At 42.0% G+C, this 16,166-nt stretch overlaps 2 protein-coding genes across 4 annotated transcripts in view; both read left to right on the forward strand.

Annotated features, from left to right (window-relative positions):
- LOC143046352 (glutamate receptor-like) overlaps positions 1 to 16,166 on the forward strand; it is a 244,169-nt gene that overhangs the window by 143,817 nt on the left and 84,186 nt on the right. The window lies entirely within an intron of this gene.
- The window catches only part of LOC143047106 (sialate:O-sulfotransferase 2-like), a 36,820-nt gene continuing 23,057 nt past the window's right edge, over positions 2,404 to 16,166 (forward strand). For 2 of the 3 annotated variants that reach the window (XM_076220061.1, XM_076220063.1), the window contains exons 1-2: positions 2,404 to 2,496; positions 3,427 to 3,570. In XM_076220061.1, coding sequence (XP_076076176.1) covers positions 3,438 to 3,570 — 133 coding nt within the window. In that variant the 5' untranslated portion in view covers positions 2,404 to 2,496; positions 3,427 to 3,437. Of the gene's footprint in view, positions 2,497 to 3,415; positions 3,571 to 16,166 lie in introns of all 3 variants that reach the window. The other variant, XM_076220062.1, reaches the window with a different exon arrangement.

Consider the following 16,166-nt stretch of genomic DNA (forward strand, 5'->3'; position numbering starts at 1 on the left):
GGTGACGGATGAACTCGAAAGTGGTCTATTAATCTTACATTTGAATGTTTATCAGTAACGTGTTTGGATTCTTAACTATCTCTCGTATCCGTTTTCACAGAATCTGAGATACTCCAATATCAGTTTTTTAAATCAAACCTGACTATAATTTTAAGGATTTACTGAAAACTACGAGACCACCGTTTAAACTTTGAAACTAATTAAAGAAACAACAATATTTACACTAATAACTTTGTATCAAAAAGACGTAATAACAAAAAAACTATAACCTCAATTTATCCTTAATCATGTCATTGTCTCCGAGGTCCTAACAACTGATTTTATCAACAATTATATCATTACCATTCAACCAACTTTTAAATTATAACAAGCTTCACAAATGCTAGGTTCATAAAACACCTAGTTCTGAGACACCCAGTTTCCGGAACACCTAGTTCTGAGACACCCAGTTTCCGAAACACCTAGTTCTGAGACACCCAGTTTCCGAAACACCTAGTTCTGAGAAACCCAGTATCCGAAACACCTAGTTCTGAGACACCCAGTTTCCGAAACACCTAATTCTGTAACGATTAGTCTCTGAGGCACATAGTTCCTGAGACAACTAGTTTTGAAACACATAGTCTCCGGAGCACCTAACTCACCATGTTATTACAAGCTACCTGTTCGAGTGGCTGCGACCACACTCGAGGGAAATTACAGTTTCGACACAAACCGGGAGCCTGCAACAATCGTAATGACTTCTTAACCACTTGATTCAAAACCACACGCTTTCAACTCATACTTCCTATTTATAACTTCTTGATTTGATGGTATTCACTCTCCGATGTATGTCCATCAACAATAACAAATGAGCAAACTTGCACAATGCTTGAGTGTCTTTATATAAAAAGAGCGCGGACATCGAGGAGAGCACCCTAGCAACAATTAATGCGTCTCATAACGACCAAGGATAAAAGGATGATTTTCCATGTAGTTTTCGATAACGCATTGTTCAAATGGGTAGTTTATTATGGATTAGAGTTCAACAATAAACTGCAAATACTTAATTATACTTAAAAGGCATTTTTGTCACATGGAAAGACAACCGTGTAAATATAAACAACATAAAATGGAAAAGGGAAATTTGGTATGTGTCAAAGAGAAAACAACCCGACCATAGAGAAAACAACAGCAGAAGGTCACCAACAGGTCTTCAATGCAGCAAGAAATTCCCGCAACCGGAGGCGTCCTTCAGCTGGCTCCTAAACAAATATATATACTAGTTCAGTGATAATGAACGCCATACTAAACTCCAAATTGTACATAAGAAACTAAATTTCAAAATAAAACAAGACTAAAAAAGGCCAGAGGTTCCTGACTTGGGACAGGCGCACAAATGCGGCGGGTTTGGACATGTTTATGAGATCTCAACTCTCCCCCTATAACTCTAGCCAATGCAGAAAAGTAAACGCATAATAATACGCACATTAAAATTCAGTTCAAGAGAAGCTCGAGTCTGATGTCAGTAGATGTAACCAAAGAAAAAAAAACGAAATGACAATAATACAAAAATAACATCAGACTACTAGCAGTTAACTGACATTCCAGACTTCAATATCTAAAAGTATTATTAAATTTGTGTATCAGATGTTGTTTTAATAGGTCTTTGCTGATTTTTGTCATAAATTGTAACTCATAACAATACAATATCAATTCTGCAATAAGTGGTGCACAATAAGTCCCCATTGGAATTCCGACAACCTGGCCATATACGGAATCTCCAAAGCGATCACAAATGTTGTTTAGTAAAAATCAAGGGCAGAAATAGTATCAAAGCATGTTCAATGGACATAGTTGTTATGTTAATTGCTACTAAAAATGCCCTAAAAGAGTTTGAACATATATTCTGACTTTTTAAATGCCCATTTGATTAGGTGTATGAATTTTGACTTAATGAGAATGTGAGACAATGTGGTATATAGTGTAGAAAAATCAAAACTGTGAACAGATTCAAAATCACCGGTACCAATATGGGCATGCAATCTTTCAAGTACTTCCAACGAGTTGTTGACACTCCAAAACATGCATGTTTTAAAAAACAGAAAAACAATTGCCACACACGGTATTATTGGACAAGAAATCAATTTTTCTAACACTTGTGAAATTCAAAAGACGTAAAACATTAAATGCAAGAGAAATCAATATTGTTGACTCAGCAATGACAATCTGTTACACAGATTGAATAATGTCCGTGATTTTTTTACATGTAAGCTGGGACTATTATACTAAATATTTTGCAAGAGAAATCAATATTGTTGACTCAGCAATGACAATCTGTTACACAGATTGAATAATACCCGTGATTTTTTTACATGCAAGCTGGGACTATTATACTAAATATTTTGCAAGAGAAATTGTATTGGCAATGTTGTTGACGCAAATGACAATTTGTTACACAGAATAATAGTGGTGCATTTTTTTCCAGTGTGGTCTCTATCAACATTGACAGAAATCTTGGTAAGAATATAGTCTTAAACAAATAACTTCTTAATTACATTGTAGTTGTTAATGGCTTTGAAAAACAAAAATGTATCTGTCAGTATCTGCCGGTACTATATACTCACTGCATTCTGTTGTTAGGATGTACCAGTACCCGGCCACGGCCACTCTGTGATTTTGAAAGATGTTTTTCTATTTGTATTCATCTAATGAGTTAAGCCTTTTCCACTGATTTGTATAGTTCGTTCATATGTTGTTCTGTTACACCACTGTTCCAGGGATGGGATCCTAATAAATTATGTCGTTAGTTTTCTTGTTTGAATTGTTTTACATTGTAATTTATAGGTCTTTTAAAACTGACAATGCATGATGGACTTTGCTCATTGCTGAAGGCCGTATGGTGACCTATAGTTGTTAGTTTCTGTGTTATTTCGGTCACTTTTGTGTTTATAAATGGTACTACCAAAAAAGATTAAAATTCTATCTTCAAATTATGCCGAAAAGGTAAAGTTGATGACGTTTTAGAAAAACTATACTTATACGAGTATGAGGATAACTGCTTAAATTTCCCTTGACAAATGACCATTTAAAGAAGAAAAAGGCATAATCTGTTCTTCATTTAGTCTCTTTTAAATGACAAAAATATTAAATTAATAATCCTTGACAATATCGACAAACTTGCATATTTTAAGTATTTTTCTTTCTTAATATAAACATAGTATAATGATGGCCATAAGAGTAACAATCTGTTTATGGTTCATGAAATATTTAGATTTGACCTGGCTATTTGAGGTAACTATTTATATTTGACCTGGTTATTTGAGGTACATAATTTAGATTTGACCTGGGTAACTATCTAAAAACTATTAAATTCATTATATAAGATTCAGACATATGTTTAGTCGAAATATTCTTGTGCGTTATGATGATTTAACAGTTTATTTTTAGTGTGTCACATTATGATTAAACCTACAAGCGTATACGTGTATCTCCTTGTCATATTGGTATGCAACCACTCCTCAAATGCTGCCCAGTGTAGATCCGCATGTAAATGTGTTGACGAAAAAATTGCAGAATTGAAAGGCAATCTAGGTAAGAAACTATTTTGTTCAAATGTTCGAAATGCATATAATCGATACACATTCTCTTCATACAGATGAGACTGCTATAAAAAGGTTAAAGATACAATGGTAAATGGTAATAACAATCATAAAAGATACATGGACTATACTATTGCTATGGAGAAGAACGTTTCGTTTTCGAGTTTCGAATAAACAAAAGTTAAAGGATTTTTAGTTTGTTTGTGCATATTATTTTGGTATCTTTCTCGCCACTCTTTACAGCAACTAGAAGGTAAAATTCTTATTTGTGTGCGAAATAGAGATCATGTAGCACTATTCTAGGATTTGTAAACAGTTAATGTATAAAAATGGCAAGATTTTAAAATGTCAGTATCATGTTTTCTAAATATATTTTTTGACATTGTTTAATAATAGTTTTTGTGTTATGTGTTGATTGTTGTGGCAGAAGAAATGCAGTTTGCGCTTATTGGTACTAAAGCAAAGACTAGTGTGGATCTAGCCGGCGTTAATATTCATGAGGCTAGCCGTCAATAATATTCATGAGATCAAAACCGCGTTCGATGAAATGTTTTGGGTAGTTATTAGATTGTGACAATAAAATAACTTTTGCTGTTAATATCCAATATGGTTATGCTATTTATAGCAATATAAAGTAATTAGGAAATAGTAAGCCAATAGGTGTCTTCTGCAAGGTCCGCGTCATTTAAAATGAAAGTAAATGAAAAGTTTAATTGCATTGCCTCACACAACACAAAACAATTATGAACATTAAAATGTTGTTATTATTGAATCAATGTAAACTATAGTAATTAAAACAAGATGATTAAATATAGGGTAATTAAATGGAATTAATTGTCATATGGGCATTCCATAATCTGTTCGTTGTCTACAAATATAGTCCAATTCTAAAACTAAAATATACAATACATACGATAATATCACACAATTAAAAAGATCAGAAAAACAAGAAACATAGTTTATTGAAGGAATATAATAAACAGAAAAATAGAAACTGTCAATTACTATTTCAATGACATAATTCTTCAAAATTACGGAGATCAATAAGAGTCTTTAATCTCAACATTACCAGTCCATTTAATTGCCTCTAAAATGGCCCATAGCACTTATGCCCTAGACCCGTACGAGTTAGTCAGAAAAGGATAAGGGGGGTACCCTGGTATATCACAAATTCGAAAATGAACTATTGCCGGCTGGCCAAACGAAGAGATTCTCCACGTGGGCAATGATACCAGAGGAAGAGGTACTTATTGCCTTTAAATAGCCCATAGCACTTATACCCTAGACCCGTACGAGTTTGTCAGTAGAGGGTTCAAAGTGGGGATATGGTATCCCGGATACAACGAATTCGAACTGAACTATTGCCGGCTGGCCAAACTAAGAGATTCTCCACATCGACCATTATACCAGAGGTAGAGGTTGGTATTGCCTCTAAAATGGCCCATAGCACTTATGCCCTAGACCCGTACGAGTTAGTCAGAAAAGGATAAGGGGGGTACCCTGGTATATCACAAATTCGAAAATGAACTATTGCCGGCTGGCCAAACGAAGAGATTCTCCACGTGGGCAATGATACCAGAGGAAGAGGTACTTATTGCCTTTAAAATGGCCCATAGCACTTATACCCTAGACCCGTACGAGTTTGTCAGTAGAGGGTTCAAAGGGGAATATGGTATCCCGGATACAACGAATTCGAACTGAACTATTGCCGGCTGGCCAAACTAAGAGATTCTCCACAACGACCATTATACCAGAGGTAGAGGTTGGTATTGCCTCTAAAATGGCCCATAGCACTTATGCCCTAGACCCGTACGAGTTAGTCAGAAAAGGATAAGGGGGGTACCCTGGTATATCACAAATTCGAAAATGAACTATTGCCGGCTGGCCAAACGAAGAGATTCTCCACGTGGGCAATGATACCAGAGGAAGAGGTACTTATTGCCTTTAAATAGCCCATAGCACTTATACCCTAGACCCGTACGAGTTTGTCAGTAGAGGGTTCAAAGTGGGGATATGGTATCCCGGATACAACGAATTCGAACTGAACTATTGCCGGCTGGCCAAACTAAGAGATTCTCCACATCGACCATTATACCAGAGGTAGAGGTTGGTATTGCCTCTAAAATGGCCCATAGCACTTATGCCCTAGACCCGTACGAGTTAGTCAGAAAAGGATAAGGGGGGTACCCTGGTATATCACAAATTCGAAAATGAACTATTGCCGGCTGGCCAAACGAAGAGATTCTCCACGTGGGCAATGATACCAGAGGAAGAGGTACTTATTGCCTTTAAAATGGCCCATAGCACTTATACCCTAGACCCGTACGAGTTTGTCAGTAGAGGGTTCAAAGGGGAATATGGTATCCCGGATACAACGAATTCGAACTGAACTATTGCCGGCTGGCCAAACTAAGAGATTCTCCACAACGACCATTATACCAGAGGTAGAGGTTGGTATTGCCTCTAAAATGGCCCATAGCACTTATGCCCTAGACCCGTACGAGTTAGTCAGAAAAGGATAAGGGGGGTACCCTGGTATATCACAAATTCGAAAATGAACTATTGCCGGCTGGCCAAACGAAGAGATTCTCCACGTGGGCAATGATACCAGAGGAAGAGGTACTTATTGCCTTTAAATAGCCCATAGCACTTATACCCTAGACCCGTACGAGTTTGTCAGTAGAGGGTTCAAAGTGGGGATATGGTATCCCGGATACAACGAATTCGAACTGAACTATTGCCGGCTGGCCAAACTAAGAGATTCTCCACATCGACCATTATACCAGAGGTAGAGGTTGGTATTGCCTCTAAAATGGCCCATAGCACTTATGCCCTAGACCCGTACGAGTTAGTCAGAAAAGGATAAGGGGGGTACCCTGGTATATCACAAATTCGAAAATGAACTATTGCCGGCTGGCCAAACGAAGAGATTCTCCACGTGGGCAATGATACCAGAGGAAGAGGTACTTATTGCCTTTAAAATGGCCCATAGCACTTATACCCTAGACCCGTACGAGTTTGTCAGTAGAGGGTTCAAAGGGGAATATGGTATCCCGGATACAACGAATTCGAACTGAACTATTGCCGGCTGGCCAAACTAAGAGATTCTCCACAACGACCATTATACCAGAGGTAGAGGTTGGTATTGCCTCTAAAATGGCCCATAGCACTTATGCCCTAGACCCGTACGAGTTAGTCAGAAAAGGATAAGGGGGGTACCCTGGTATATCACAAATTCGAAAATGAACTATTGCCGGCTGGCCAAACGAAGAGATTCTCCACGTGGGCAATGATACCAGAGGAAGAGGTACTTATTGCCTTTAAATAGCCCATAGCACTTATACCCTAGACCCGTACGAGTTTGTCAGTAGAGGGTTCAAAGTGGGGATATGGTATCCCGGATACAACGAATTCGAACTGAACTATTGCCGGCTGGCCAAACTAAGAGATTCTCCACATCGACCATTATACCAGAGGTAGAGGTTGGTATTGCCTCTAAAATGGCCCATAGCACTTATGCCCTAGACCCGTACGAGTTAGTCAGAAAAGGATAAGGGGGGTACCCTGGTATATCACAAATTCGAAAATGAACTATTGCCGGCTGGCCAAACGAAGAGATTCTCCACGTGGGCAATGATACCAGAGGAAGAGGTACTTATTGCCTTTAAAATGGCCCATAGCACTTATACCCTAGACCCGTACGAGTTTGTCAGTAGAGGGTTCAAAGGGGAATATGGTATCCCGGATACAACGAATTCGAACTGAACTATTGCCGGCTGGCCAAACTAAGAGATTCTCCACAACGACCATTATACCAGAGGTAGAGGTTGGTATTGCCTCTAAAATGGCCCATAGCACTTATGCCCTAGACCCGTACGAGTTAGTCAGAAAAGGATAAGGGGGGTACCCTGGTATATCACAAATTCGAAAATGAACTATTGCCGGCTGGCCAAACGAAGAGATTCTCCACGTGGGCAATGATACCAGAGGAAGAGGTACTTATTGCCTTTAAATAGCCCATAGCACTTATACCCTAGACCCGTACGAGTTTGTCAGTAGAGGGTTCAAAGTGGGGATATGGTATCCCGGATACAACGAATTCGAACTGAACTATTGCCGGCTGGCCAAACTAAGAGATTCTCCACATCGACCATTATACCAGAGGTAGAGGTTGGTATTGCCTCTAAAATGGCCCATAGCACTTATGCCCTAGACCCGTACGAGTTAGTCAGAAAAGGATAAGGGGGGTACCCTGGTATATCACAAATTCGAAAATGAACTATTGCCGGCTGGCCAAACGAAGAGATTCTCCACGTGGGCAATGATACCAGAGGAAGAGGTACTTATTGCCTTTAAAATGGCCCATAGCACTTATACCCTAGACCCGTACGAGTTTGTCAGTAGAGGGTTCAAAGGGGAATATGGTATCCCGGATACAACGAATTCGAACTGAACTATTGCCGGCTGGCCAAACTAAGAGATTCTCCACAACGACCATTATACCAGAGGTAGAGGTTGGTATTGCCTCTAAAATGGCCCATAGCACTTATGCCCTAGACCCGTACGAGTTAGTCAGAAAAGGATAAGGGGGGTACCCTGGTATATCACAAATTCGAAAATGAACTATTGCCGGCTGGCCAAACGAAGAGATTCTCCACGTGGGCAATGATACCAGAGGAAGAGGTACTTATTGCCTTTAAATAGCCCATAGCACTTATACCCTAGACCCGTACGAGTTTGTCAGTAGAGGGTTCAAAGTGGGGATATGGTATCCCGGATACAACGAATTCGAACTGAACTATTGCCGGCTGGCCAAACTAAGAGATTCTCCACATCGACCATTATACCAGAGGTAGAGGTTGGTATTGCCTCTAAAATGGCCCATAGCACTTATGCCCTAGACCCGTACGAGTTAGTCAGAAAAGGATAAGGGGGGTACCCTGGTATATCACAAATTCGAAAATGAACTATTGCCGGCTGGCCAAACGAAGAGATTCCCCACGTGGGCAATGATACCAGAGGAAGAGGTACTTATTGCCTTTAAAATGGCCCATATCACTTATACCCTAGACCCGTACGAGTTTGTCAGTAGAGGGTTCAAAGGGGAATATGGTATCCCGGATACAACGAATTCGAACTGAACTATTGCCGGCTGGCCAAACTAAGAGATTCTCCACAACGACCATTATACCAGAGGTAGAGGTTGGTATTGCCTCTAAAATGGCCCATAGCACTTATGCCCTAGACCCGTACGAGTTAGTCAGAAAAGGATAAGGGGGGTACCCTGGTATATCACAAATTCGAAAATGAACTATTGCCGGCTGGCCAAACGAAGAGATTCTCCACGTGGGCAATGATACCAGAGGAAGAGGTACTTATTGCCTTTAAATAGCCCATAGCACTTATACCCTAGACCCGTACGAGTTTGTCAGTAGAGGGTTCAAAGTGGGGATATGGTATCCCGGATACAACGAATTCGAACTGAACTATTGCCGGCTGGCCAAACTAAGAGATTCTCCACATCGACCATTATACCAGAGGTAGAGGTTGGTATTGCCTCTAAAATGGCCCATAGCACTTATGCCCTAGACCCGTACGAGTTAGTCAGAAAAGGATAAGGGGGGTACCCTGGTATATCACAAATTCGAAAATGAACTATTGCCGGCTGGCCAAACGAAGAGATTCTCCACGTGGGCAATGATACCAGAGGAAGAGGTACTTATTGCCTTTAAAATGGCCCAGAGCACTTATACCCTAGACCCGTACGAGTTTGTCAGTAGAGGGTTCAAAGGGGAATATGGTATCCCGGATACAACGAATTCGAACTGAACTATTGCCGGCTGGCCAAACTAAGAGATTCTCCACAACGACCATTATACCAGAGGTAGAGGTTGGTATTGCCTCTAAAATGGCCCATAGCACTTATGCCCTAGACCCGTACGAGTTAGTCAGAAAAGGATAAGGGGGGTACCCTGGTATATCACAAATTCGAAAATGAACTATTGCCGGCTGGCCAAACGAAGAGATTCTCCACGTGGGCAATGATACCAGAGGAAGAGGTACTTATTGCCTTTAAATAGCCCATAGCACTTATACCCTAGACCCGTACGAGTTTGTCAGTAGAGGGTTCAAAGTGGGGATATGGTATCCCGGATACAACGAATTCGAACTGAACTATTGCCGGCTGGCCAAACTAAGAGATTCTCCACATCGACCATTATACCAGAGGTAGAGGTTGGTATTGCCTCTAAAATGGCCCATAGCACTTATGCCCTAGACCCGTACGAGTTAGTCAGAAAAGGATAAGGGGGGTACCCTGGTATATCACAAATTCGAAAATGAACTATTGCCGGCTGACCAAACGAAGAGATTCTCCACGTGGGCAATGATACCAGAGGAAGAGGTACTTATTGCCTTTAAAATGGCCCATAGCACTTATACCCTAGACCCGTACGAGTTTGTCAGTAGAGGGTTCAAAGGGGAATATGGTATCCCGGATACAACGAATTCGAACTGAACTATTGCCGGCTGGCCAAACTAAGAGATTCTCCACAACGACCATTATACCAGAGGTAGAGGTTGGTATTGCCTCTAAAATGGCCCATAGCACTTATGCCCTAGACCCGTACGAGTTAGTCAGAAAAGGATAAGGGGGGTACCCTGGTATATCACAAATTCGAAAATGAACTATTGCCGGCTGGCCAAACGAAGAGATTCTCCACGTGGGCAATGATACCAGAAGAAGAGGTACTTATTGCCTTTAAATAGCCCATAGCACTTATACCCTAGACCCGTACGAGTTTGTCAGTAGAGGGTTCAAAGTGGGGATATGGTATCCCGGATACAACGAATTCGAACTGAACTATTGCCGGCTGGCCAAACTAAGAGATTCTCCACATCGACCATTATACCAGAGGTAGAGGTTGGTATTGCCTCTAAAATGGCCCATAGCACTTATGCCCTAGACCCGTACGAGTTAGTCAGAAAAGGATAAGGGGGGTACCCTGGTATATCACAATTTCGAAAATGAACTATTGCCGGCTGGCCAAACGAAGAGATTCTCCACGTGGGCAATGATACCAGAGGAAGAGGTACTTATTGCCTTTAAAATGGCCCATAGCACTTATACCCTAGACCCGTACGAGTTTGTCAGTAGAGGGTTCAAAGGGGAATATGGTATCCCGGATACAACGAATTCGAACTGAACTATTGCCGGCTGGCCAAACTAAGAGATTCTCCACAACGACCATTATACCAGAGGTAGAGGTTGGTATTGCCTCTAAAATGGCCCATAGCACTTATGCCCTAGACCCGTACGAGTTAGTCAGAAAAGGATAAGGGGGGTACCCTGGTATATCACAAATTCGAAAATGAACTATTGCCGGCTGGCCAAACGAAGAGATTCTCCACGTGGGCAATGATACCAGAGGAAGAGGTACTTATTGCCTTTAAATAGCCCATAGCACTTATACCCTAGACCAGTACGAGTTTGTCAGTAGAGGGTTCAAAGTGGGGATATGGTATCCCGGATACAACGAATTCGAACTGAACTATTGCCGGCTGGCCAAACTAAGAGATTCTCCACATCGACCATTATACCAGAGGTAGAGGTTGGTATTGCCTCTAAAATGGCCCATAGCACTTATGCCCTAGACCCGTACGAGTTAGTCAGAAAAGGATAAGGGGGGTACCCTGGTATATCACAAATTCGAAAATGAACTATTGCCGGCTGGCCAAACGAAGAGATTCTCCACGTGGGCAATGATACCAGAGGAAGAGGTACTTATTGCCTTTAAAATGGCCCATAGCACTTATACCCTAGACCCGTACGAGTTTGTCAGTAGAGGGTTCAAAGGGGAATATGGTATCCCGGATACAACGAATTCGAACTGAACTATTGCCGGCTGGCCAAACTAAGAGATTCTCCACAACGACCATTATACCAGAGGTAGAGGTTGGTATTGCCTCTAAAATGGCCCATAGCACTTATGCCCTAGACCCGTACGAGTTAGTCAGAAAAGGATAAGGGGGGTACCCTGGTATATCACAAATTCGAAAATGAACTATTGCCGGCTGGCCAAACGAAGAGATTCTCCACGTGGGCAATGATACCAGAGGAAGAGGTACTTATTGCCTTTAAATAGCCCATAGCACTTATACCCTAGACCCGTACGAATTTGTCAGTAGAGGGTTCAAAGGGGTGATATGGTATCCCGGATACAACGAATTCGAACTGAACTATTGCCGGCTGGCCAAACTAAGAGATTCTCCACATCGACCATTATACCAGAGGTAGAGGTTGGTATTGCCTCTAAAATGGCCCATAGCACTTATGCCCTAGACCCGTACGAGTTAGTCAGAAAAGGATAAGGGGGGTACCCTGGTATATCACAAATTCGAAAATGAACTATTGCCGGCTGGCCAAACGAAGAGATTCTCCACGTGGGCAATGATACCAGAGGAAGAGGTACTTATTGCCTTTAAAATGGCCCATAGCACTTATACCCTAGACCCGTACGAGTTTGTCAGTAGAGGGTTTAAAGGGGAATATGGTATCCCGGATACAACGAATTCGAACTGAACTATTGCCGGCTGGCCAAACTAAGAGATTCTCCACAACGACCATTATACCAGAGGTAGAGGTTGGTATTGCCTCTAAAATGGCCCATAGCACTTATGCCCTAGACCCGTACGAGTTAGTCAGAAAAGGATAAGGGGGGTACCCTGGTATATCACAAATTCGAAAATGAACTATTGCCGGCTGGCCAAACGAAGAGATTCTCCACGTGGGCAATGATACCAGAGGAAGAGGTACTTATTGCCTTTAAATAGCCCATAGCACTTATACCCTAGACCCGTACGAGTTTGTCAGTAGAGGGTTCAAAGTGGGGATATGGTATCCCGGATACAACGAATTCGAACTGAACTATTGCCGGCTGGCCAAACTAAGAGATTCTCCACATCGACCATTATACCAGAGGTAGAGGTTGGTATTGCCTCTAAAATGGCCCATAGCACTTATGCCCTAGACCCGTACGAGTTAGTCAGAAAAGGATAAGGGGGGTACCCTGGTATATCACAAATTCGAAAATGAACTATTGCCGGCTGGCCAAACGAAGAGATTCTCCACGTGGGCAATGATACCAGAGGAAGAGGTACTAATTGCCTTTAAAATGGCCCATAGCACTTATACCCTAGACCCGTACGACTTTGTCAGTAGAGGGTTCAAAGGGGAATATGGTATCCCGGATACAACGAATTCGAACTGAACTATTGCCGGCTGGCCAAACTAAGAGATTCTCCACATCGACCATTATACCAGAGGTAGAGGTTGGTATTGCCTCTAAAATGGCCCATAGCACTTATGCCCTAGACCCGTACGAGTTAGTCAGAAAAGGATAAGGGGGGTACCCTGGTATATCACAAATTCGAAAATGAACTATTGCCGGCTGGCCAAACGAAGAGATTCTCCACGTGGGCAATGATACCAGAGGAAGAGGTACTTATTGCCTTTAAAATGGCCCATAGCACTTATACCCTAGACCCGTACGAGTTTGTCAGTAGAGGGTTCAAAGGGGGGATATGGTATCCCGGATACAACGAATTCGAACTGAACTATTGCCGGCTGGCCAAACTAAGAGATTCTCCACATCGACCATTATACCAGAGGTAGAGGTTGGTATTGCCTCTAAAATGGCCCATAGCACTTATGCCCTAGACCCGTACGAGTTAGTCAGAAAAGGATAAGGGGGGTACCCTGGTATATCACAAATTCGAAAATGAACTATTGCCGGCTGGCCAAACGAAGAGATTCTCCACGTGGGCAATGATACCAGAGGAAGAGGTACTTATTGCCTTTAAAATGGCCCATAGCACTAGTACTTATACCCTAGACCCATACGAGTTTGTCAGTAGAGGGTTCAAAGGGGGGGATATGGTATCCCGGATACAACGAATTCGAACTGAACTATTGCCGTCTGGCCAAACTAAGAGATTCTCCACATCGACCATTATACCAGAGGTAGAGGTTGGTATTGCCTCTAATATGGCCCATAGCACTTATGCCCTAGACCCGTACGAGTTAGTCAGAAAAGGATAAGGGGGGTAACCTGGTATATCACAAATTCGAAAATGAACTTTTGCCGGCTGGCCAAACGAAGAGATTCTCCACGTGGGCAATGATACCAGAGGAAGAGGTACTTATTGCCTTAAAAATGACCCATAGCACTTATACCCTAGACCCGTACGAGTTTGTCAGTAGAGGGTTCAAAGGGGGGATATGGTATCCCGGATACAACGAATTCGAACTGAACTATTGCCGGCTGGCCAAACTAAGAGATTCTCCACATCGACCATTATACCAGAGGTAGAGGTTGGTATTGCCTCTAAAATGGCTCATAGCACTTATGCCCTAGACCCGTACGAGTTAGTCAGAAGAGGATAAGGGGGGTACCCTGGTATATCACAAATTCGAAAATGAACTATTGCCGGCTGGCCAAACGAAGAGATTCTCCACGTGGGCAATGATACCAGAGGAAGAGGTACTTATTGCCTTTAAAATGGCCCATAGCACTTATACCCTAGACCCGTACGAGTATGTCAGTAGAGGGTTCAAAGGGGGGATATGGTATCCCGGATACAACAAATTCGAACTGAACTATTGCCGGCTGGCCAAACTAAGAGATTCTCCACATCGACCATTATACCAGAGGTAGAGGTTGGTATTGCCTCTAAAATGGCCCATAGCACTTATGCCCTAGACCCGTACGAGTTAGTCTTGAAAGGATAAGGGGGGTACCCTGGTATATCACAAATTCGAAAATGAACTATTGCCGGCTGGCCAAATGAAGAGATTCTCCACGTGGGCAATGATACCGGAGGAAGAGGTACTTATTGCCTTAAAAATGGCTCTAAGCTTTTGTACCCTAGACCCGTACGAGTTTGTCAGTAGAGGGTTAAAAGGGGGGATATGGTATTCCGGTTTACAACGAATTCGAACTGAACTATTGCCGGCTGGCCAAACTAAGAGATTCTCCACATCGACCATCATACCAGAGGTAGAGGTTGGTATTGCCTATAAAATGGCCCAGAGCACTTATGCCCTTAACCCGTACGAGTTAGTCTTGAAAGATTAAGGAGGGGGTACCCAAGTATATCACAAATTCGAAATGAATTATTGCCGGCTGGCCAAACGAAGAGATTGTCCCCGTAGGCAATGATACCAGAGGAAGAGGTATTTATTGACTTTAAAATAACCTATAGCACTTGAACCCTAGACCCGTACGAGTAAGTAAGTAGAGGGTTAAAAGTGGGGATATGAGATACCGGTTTACAACAAATTCGAACTGAACTATTGCCGGCTGGCCAAACGAAGAGATTCTCCACGAGGGCAATGATACCAGAGGAAGAGGTACTTATTGCCTTTAAAATGGCCCATAGCACCTGTACCCTAGACCCGTACGAGTTTGTCAGTAGAGGGTTAAAAGGGGGGATATGGTATTCCGGTCAACAACGAATTCGAACTGAACTATTGCCGGCTGGCCAAACTAAAAGATTTTCAACATCGATCATTATACCAGAGGTAGAGGTTGGTACTGCCTCTAAAATGGCCGATAGCACTTATGCCCTAGACCCGTACGAGTTAGTCAGGAAAGGATAAGGAGGGGGTACCCAAGTATATCACAAATTCGAAATGAATTATTGCCGGCTGGCCAAACGAAGAGATTGTCCCCGTAGGCAATGATACCAGAGGAAGAGGTACTTATTGACTTTAAAATGGCCCATAGCACTTATACCCTAGACCCGTATGAGTAAGTAAGTAGAGGGTTAAAAGTGGGGATATGGGATACTGGTTTACAACAAATTCGAACTGAACTATTGCCGGCTGGCCAAGCTAAGAGATTCTCCACATCGACAATTATACCAGAGGTAGAAGTTGATATTGACTCTAAAATGACCCATAACACTTATGCCCTAGACCCGTACGAGTCAGTCAGCAAAGGGAAAGGGGTTTATTGAACTGTTGCCGACTAGCAAAACTAAAAGATTCTCCACTAGGGCCACGATAACAGGGACAAAGGTAGTTATTACCTTTAAAATGGATAAAAGCACTGATGCCTTAGACCCGTAAGATTTTTCAGAAGAGGGTTAAAAATGGAAATTAACTATTGTTGACTGGCCATACTAAGAGATTCTCCACGTTAGCCATTATTGGTTAACCTATCGCGGGAGCATAACGTCCGATTTATTGTACTTGTCCATTGTCGACGTCGTACTGTCAGTGACTTCGCCTTGGAATACGAATATGTATATTTAATGTACTGGCTGAACAGTTGTTGTAGTACATACTGACTTAACTATCATCTTTATTTATGATACCGTGACCCGGATCTCGAAAAAATGAAATCAGTCAGATCGGAGAACAGAAAACAGAAGCGCTGTTACCAGACTATTCCGAAATAGAATTACCGGAGAAATAATATCTCGGAAAAACGTTGTGTGTCGCTTTCTCAAAGTCGCTTGCTACAGTAATCCTTAGAGTTTTCCGAAACGTGTTTATCCCAATTCAATCCACTTTTCCATAGATCC

Source organism: Mytilus galloprovincialis, chromosome 9 (assembly GCF_965363235.1).
Source record: "Mytilus galloprovincialis chromosome 9, xbMytGall1.hap1.1, whole genome shotgun sequence".
NCBI lineage: Eukaryota > Metazoa > Mollusca > Bivalvia > Mytilida > Mytilidae > Mytilus > Mytilus galloprovincialis.